The sequence below is a fragment of the Limulus polyphemus genome, unplaced genomic scaffold, assembly GCF_000517525.1.
Source record: "Limulus polyphemus unplaced genomic scaffold, Limulus_polyphemus-2.1.2 Scaffold237, whole genome shotgun sequence".
NCBI classification, from domain to species: domain Eukaryota; kingdom Metazoa; phylum Arthropoda; class Merostomata; order Xiphosura; family Limulidae; genus Limulus; species Limulus polyphemus.
Genome location: NW_013665847.1, coordinates 65,204 through 72,856, shown reverse-complemented (window position 1 = coordinate 72,856; position 7,653 = coordinate 65,204). Strand labels below are relative to the sequence as shown.

General features: G+C 30.3%; 1 protein-coding gene across 2 annotated transcripts in view; it reads left to right on the top strand.

Moving 5' to 3' along the window:
* LOC106478640 (protein kinase C-binding protein NELL2-like) overlaps positions 1–6,016 on the top strand; it is a 72,646-nt gene extending 66,630 nt beyond the window's left edge. For both annotated transcript variants that reach the window (XM_022382277.1, XM_022382276.1), the window contains exons 15-19: positions 69–209; positions 470–580; positions 980–1,233; positions 1,610–1,864; positions 5,344–6,016. In XM_022382277.1, the coding sequence (XP_022237985.1) occupies positions 69–209; positions 470–580; positions 980–1,233; positions 1,610–1,864; positions 5,344–5,862 (1,280 nt within the window). In that variant the 3' untranslated portion in view covers positions 5,863–6,016. The remainder of the gene's footprint in view (positions 1–68; positions 210–469; positions 581–979; positions 1,234–1,609; positions 1,865–5,343) is intronic.
* Positions 6,017–7,653: the final 1,637 nt, after the last annotated feature.

The following is a 7,653-nucleotide window of genomic DNA, read 5'->3' as shown; positions in this document are numbered from 1 at the left end:
TATATAATAATAAATATATAATAATAAATCCGTCACAGTTGTTACACTAATCATTTTTGACATTCTAGATATTGATGAGTGTCAGATGGAAATCCATCAGTGTCATGCCAACTCAGAGTGTGTCAACATGCTCGGATGGTATTACTGTCACTGTCGACCAGGTTATAAGAATCAGCTGACAGATAACCATTATGGAATGATGTGTCAAGGTACGTTAAATGGTCGTTCTTCTTTTAAATTATCTCTTACTAAAGAAATAACATTTGGCTAAAAACTTTTAAAAAATCTCCTGTGAATGTGTGTTTTGTGTGTAAGGTTCGTGATATCCAAGAGTAATGATGTTTTTAAGTCTGAGACAAATTTAAGGTATTATTAACACTTTCTTCTAAAACTTAATTTTGGATTAGTTATTTTTTCCTCTCATGAAGAGAACGTTTAAACTAAAAGTGTTTACTTTATCTTTCTAAAGATATCGACGAATGTGTTACCAGCTCTCATACGTGCCACCTTTCAACAGTTTGTGTTAATAAGGAAGGAAGTTATCAGTGTGATTGCAAGGAAAATACCACGTGCTCTCTAAGTTAGTGCTAATATGTCTCGAACAGTATTTATTTATAACATTAAATTTAAAGTATTATAGTTGATTAAGAGGCCAACTTTGCCAAAGTTTTAGCTTTGTTAATTGCTAACCAGGATATAATTTATTTTAATTAAATAATCCTTTGTGTTTGAATATTTAGTTTTGAAGCTGTTTGGATAAATGTGTATTTTATTGTTTTAAAATTAAATTAAAATGTGACTTTTTCTCTCTCTCTCTCTGTAATTGAAAGTTTTTTTTGTTTTTTTATGAATGTTATTTCGGATATTTTAAGTTAAGACTTGCAATTAACTATTTAAATGAGTGTGTTCTCATTATTTAATTCTTGCCCTTTTTGTTTAGAATAACAAACTAATTAGTTAGGTTTGACATTTATTTCAGATTGTATGTATTATGGAACTGAGATGCCAGATGGCGACATATGGATATCAGCTGATTCGCCTTGCACAGAGTGTTCGTGCAACGGCGGTGTCGTTACATGTCAGAAACAAACTTGTGATTGCAGCAGGACTGACATCAATCTTGACTGTTGTCCCCAGTGTGATACCACATCCTTCTGTCGTCATCAAGAAGCACCAAGAAATTTTCATAATGGAGAACGTTGGGTTTATCAGTGCCAAATTTGTGAATGTTTAGTATGTTCAATATTCTTATCGTTGTTTTGTTTTCGTTTTTTGAGTAATTCCTATTGAGGCTGAGGCCTACATTTTTACCTTTTAATAAAATGCAGTTTTAAAATCTCGGATAAAATCACTTTTTCTAGTTTAACTGTATATTTATTCATTTAGTTTAATTAACAAATAAATAATACTCAAATACAGTAATTCCAATACTTGAGCTATTATTTGGACTTTATTCAAAGTATACAAATTTGTTTGTGACAAATGAATAATTAACTTTTTAAGGAGCGAAAGCTCTTAAATCTACTTAATAAATTTAGAAACGTGTTTTAATGTGAACTGAAAGGTAGTTAGTACACATTTATTACTATACGTAATTTATTTCCCAAAGTTTGGAGAGATAGATTGCTGGGAAATAGAATGTCCACCGGTAACGTGTGACCATCCCGTTCGACATACTGGGGATTGTTGCCTTCGTTGTCAGGATGATGTATGCAGTTCGAAAACTTTCTCTAGTGATGAGAATAGTGGAAACATCACAACAAACCTTTATCATGGTCGAGGTTGTGCTTACAAAGGATACTCGTATCAATCAGGGGAACCTGTTCCATTCAACCGTGACCCTTGTACCACCTGTAACTGCAAGGTAAAGTTATCTACTATATTTTAGCTTGAACATTTATTTTCCAGTAACTCCCGAACAAGGACACTTAACAGGATTTATTACCAAATAGAAGTAGGTGGTACAATATATTTTGTTCGAAAATAACTGTTTTATAACTAGTATTGAAACTGATTTCCTCTATATAGTTTTTAATTATCCATAATAAATTTAGTAACTTAGTTTTCAGTCATTCCTTTAAATTTATGGAAATGATTTATCTACATTTTCACCTTAAATATCTAGTTTAAAGTTAACATTATTATTTTTTCAATTGTACATATGTATTTAAATTGACTTGTTCCGTACCAATTAATCTGTTAATTAATATATTCACACGTGTGTGTGTGTGTGTGTGTGTGTGTGTGTGTGTGTGTGTGTGTGTGTGGATGATGATGATGATGATGTGTGGTGGCATTTGATTTAGTCTCGTATGGTTTTGATACACGAAGATGTAACATATTTCTACCCATATTCTACGGTTATATTCTAAACTGTTCTAATACTGCCTGTCTTTTTTGCCTTTTGTCAGTTTCTTTTTTCGTTCTTTGGTAAGATACTATTTCACGTACAAAAGTTCTAACATATAAATATTTTATAAATACACAATTCAAAAAATTGTAAAAATCATCATGGCAATAAAATAATTTGTCTGTGTTGCTTGCTTTCCAGATTAACTAAGCTGCTTGATAGTTGATACCATGAACTAATTTTCGTTGTTCAAATGGTGCGAATTTTCTCATGACATACTGGAGCAGTTTGTATGATAGAGAAATGCTTTTTTAAAACCTCTAAGATTAAAAACTAAACATAACAGCTTATTTATATATAAGCATAAAAATTATTTCTGTACAGTAAGAGAAAAAATGTTCTAATTTGATATTAGCATATTTCTAAAAAAAATTCGTATCAAAAGGTTAATGTTAATCAATTACCCCTCTTCATAAGACCAATGTTTGGCATTCTATTACTTCCCACTTCTGCTGCTTTAAAACAAAACTTAAACCATTTAAATAATTACTCTAAATTTATTTGTGAAGCAGAATAAATTATAAAAGTAATTTTAATACTATTTAATGGGTATTTAGGTTTTCATTATAACTGTATATTTTAAGGAACCTTTAAGAGTCAGAAACTTACCATTTTCCTGGGCATCTTATTGCAGAGGAAGAGCAGCCAGCACTTGGTGAGCAATAGAGCATTTCGGTAAAACCCAGTTATTTTATTTTATGTCTTCACCTTTAAGCACTGCTTGATGTAGTACACTGTTCTTCTCTCTATTTCCAGCACTTATTCCGCACATCTGTCTGTTCTTTTCCCTACAGCTAGGTAAATTGTTCCACCAATCAGTTGACAGTGTCAGAAACAAGATTTCATTTAGACAAAAAATATCAACTACAGCGCAAACTTTTTAAACCTTTCATTCTAAATAAGATAATTTCATATTCAGTACTTTGCTTGCATTATAATATCACTATAAAAATGAAATATGTTAATCTGTAATAGCTTGTAATGATTAACGTGCCTATATTCCATCAGACATTTCGATGTGCATCGTGATATTAAATATTTCTTCTGCTACAACATTAAGTGACATGTCCCTATCATTGCAAACTTTCTTGCGTTAAAACTACCTTATTCCTATATTACAATATTTTCTAGTAATGATTATGCTTCTCTATTACATTATTGGTCGAATACATTGAATATAATGTTTCAAGTTAGGTGCTTCTATGAGCAGAATTTTCAATCAGCAAAATATTTAATTTGATTATTTTTACTAAATTCAAATTTTATTTAAGACAGTATTCAATAAGTGTAAAAAAAAAAAACTGAAAAGAAAGCTTAAACCAGTTTTTTTCAAATGGTGGGTTGCGACCCCCTTGAGGTTCGCCAACAGGTTTCCAGGGTGGGTCACGAGATGTCTGCACTTAGTCAACATTTGTTTTTAGCCCTCGAGGTGTCACCTTTGTTATGTACTATGACGAACTGTTTTTCATCCTTGTATAGACAATAGGAGTCGCGACGACCAAAGTCCGGTCGCGGAAGTTGTCTGGGAAATCCGGCTGAGAAACACCGTCTTAAACTAAATAGTATGAATAAACTAGGCTAGAAACACCGTCTTAAACTAAATAGTATGAATAAACTAGGCTAATTTTACTTCAGGATACAAGAGTAATTTATATCTGGTATGGTAAAGCATCGTAATTTTATATAAATACATATTAGGGCTTTTAATATATATATAGTGTATGATATGCAGCTTACATATTAAAATTGACTATATTAAGAGCGATTGAAACTTTCTTTAACATTAAAACTATTAATTTTTTCCCATCCGATAATAAAACTTACCTTATGGTAGAACACTATTTCAAAATGTTCACATATATATATAAACTAAGTATACTGATGTTGGTGAAATAAAGGTAAAATATTTTATTCACTCGTGCATGCAAATTCAATTTTCTAATTACTTTCAAGAGATGAAAAAAATTAAGATGGCATATTAAGTTGAAATACTTTAATTTTACTCTTGCTCATTCAATCGAAAACCCACAATTACATTTAACATTCACATGTTATAATACAACTTTCTAATGATGTTGAACTTAGTACTTCATCTGGCTTGTAACACACAGATGATGTGTTGAGAAATGGCTAGTAGGATCTGACTTTATCTAATTTTTATGCACTTTGTGTCAAACCATAAGATTATTTCGGTTCTTTTTACTTGCGATTTTGTATGTTTGCTCGTGTGTGCATGTTTGTGGTGGTTCTGTACAATTTTCCCGCTTTTTCTATGCAAAAAGGTTGTTCAATCTTATCTTACTCGATTTATTAAAAATTACCTAACCATCACAATGGTAAAATAACCAATATGTTCTAGTCATCACGCTGTTTTTGTTTCCTCACTCTTCTATTTTTTTCAGCATCAATTCTGTTTTTATAGTTTTATCTGGAGGTTAAATACTAGTTAGAAAACAAATTAAGTATAAAAGAAATGTAAAACATTCAAATTATACGAAATATCTAGATTAAATTAATTATTTATGCCAATTACTGCCCTTTGTTTCAGAAATACGGAAACAATGAAGCTTTTACAAACATTGAATTCCAATAGTAATAAATTAGCAAAACCCAAAATTAAAAATATAGCGGTAAAATTTTAAAATGGGAAGGGGCATGTTTCATTGTTTATAAAAAAAAAAACAAAAAAAACAAAAAAAAAACATTAAACGTTTTCTACATCGACCTGAATACTGGAGTAGAGAAACGTTTAAATTTAGAAGTTTTATAATTTAAATTTATGGTTGTATGTAAATGAAATTGGGGTATTCTACATTCAAATACTGAATTCTTTCGGCGCACATTATACCATTTTTTATAAAATGTGTATAAGTGAATGAAAGCTTAATCAGTCTAATATTTTATAAATAATAGTGTTTGTGTGTTTTGTTTAGGCCGGACAGATCTGCTGCACATACAGTCCTACTTGTTATGACAAATCTAGTGTCATTGATAATCTTGCCATCAAGGGCAGATATAGACAAGCTAAGTCAAGTTTTGTACGTGAATCTGATCAGTATCTTCTCAAAAACCAAAAGATGGAAGATCCTTCTGTATCTCCAGAGAGCATTCCTTACGCCAATATTCCTTTTTCAAAGCTTCCCCTGGTGGCAAGTCAAATAAACATTCCTCATGCAAAGATGGAGAATTACCCCGCCAATATGCTTTTAAAAACTACTGGTGGAGATAATCCGAATAGTAACCATGACAGTACTGATGGATGGGATAATGCAGGTAAAGGTATTAGAGAAAAACAAGTTTATTTCAAAGATTTTCAAGGATTCGCAGGAAAACAAGGCAATATTAGGAGTTACCATGATAAGAGTGAAAAATTGGTTTCTCTGCCGGAATTTGGAATACTAAGAAATATTCTGATGTCCACTTCTGCGTCAGAAAGTTTGCTAAAAGATTGATAAATATAAATATCTGGTAAAGGACAGGAATAGTAAGTGTGAAAGCCATTATTAGTCTTTCGCCTTCAGCTCACGTGTAATGTCTTTGTGGAAGCTTCCTTCTCTACATGCTCAGAAGTTCCGGTACAGCTTCAAAATAGAATTAAGAAAAAAAGAGATTAGTATTATAGGATAATATATACATACCTTATCCCTGAACTACGATCATTGTTGTTGTGGCATATCTTAAGAAAAGTAATATTTTCTGATATAGTAATATGTAAAATGTACAAAGGTTTGAGTGCCATTTATATGATGCATTGATTAGTAAGTGATGTCAGACTTGTATATTTATTTAAAATTATTTTCTGGAGAATGCTTTATGGTACTTATAATTGAAGAATGAGTAACAGGTCGTATTTGTTATAAACTGTGGTTATAATTGCTTGTTGGCTAATATATGTATATATATAATATATATATTTACATTTGTGAATACTTGCCTGGTTACACATTTTTGTACTTTATTTATTACACACATTGATGTGTCTAATTGAAACTTACCTTTACTTGTAATAGCATCTGCACAGAAATCTATGTATGTTAACTAAATTATCAAGGCTTTATTTTTGAATAATTGTACAGTCAGCTATAATCTGTTAAGATATACTATTATCTGTTAAGATATACTATACTGTGAAAATTATAACATACACTAATATATAAATACATATATAATCTCTGACACCTGTGCTGTGGTGAAAACAAATGTCCATTATTATTTTCAGGTATTTTCACCACATGATTCTTTCTTTCTGCTAACTCTTTCTTGTAAATTGACTCTCTGTGGTACTTATGAATGAGTTATTCTTTTTTTTTGTTGTTGTTAATTTTTTTTCTGATCATCCTAGTCATTAATAATTCCTTTTATATATAATTTCAGTATCAAAAATGTCATTACCTGCTCAATATTTATTTAATGTTGGTTGTACCTGATAGTTTTTTCCATGTTGTTCATTAAGAGAACTTATATTTTAGGTTTGTAACCCAATAAAGAATATAAAAAAATACTTAATTAAGAAAAGGCTGCCAATTCTAATTCATATTGAACAAGATTTTTTATTTACGCATTGTATTTTTGTGAAATACATACTCAGTTATTTTTCTGTTGGGTTAGATGTTTCAACATGACTATCATGTTTTCAAAACAAAATTCATCTTGTGAGACATTCCACGGAAGATAAGATGAAGAAATATTATTTCTGGTTTTCACAGAAATGATGCAGAGATTGTATTTCTTTTATCGTCTTATCTTTGTCTTATTCTTGAGAAGTTTCTACTAATGTTTTATTTCTTCAACATAATTCTAATAAATAGCTTTACATGTCATCGTAACTGAATTATTAAAAAAAAAGTGCCAACTGAATTCCTCCTAAACCCCCATAAAATGTTTAGTGCATAGACGTGAAAAGTAGATAAAGTACATTTATGGTCTGTTATTTATTTCAATGAAAGTATGTACCCCAAATGTAGCGCATTTTATAACTACGTAAAATTGCCACGATTCTACAAAGTTGTTGATGAATAACTTGTCATATTTTTAAGTTAATTTATGCTTGTTAGTTTCAAAATAGGATTAATTCATACATTCTCGCAATCCTAATTAGAAATCAATATTATTAATACTGTAAAAGTTATTGTTTTGTATTATAAATGAATAACACCACACTGTTACACTATTAGTATCGGAAATTATATGGTTATGGTATTTAGGTGTATAACAAGTTTCTGCTTTGAAAACTTAGTGTTTTA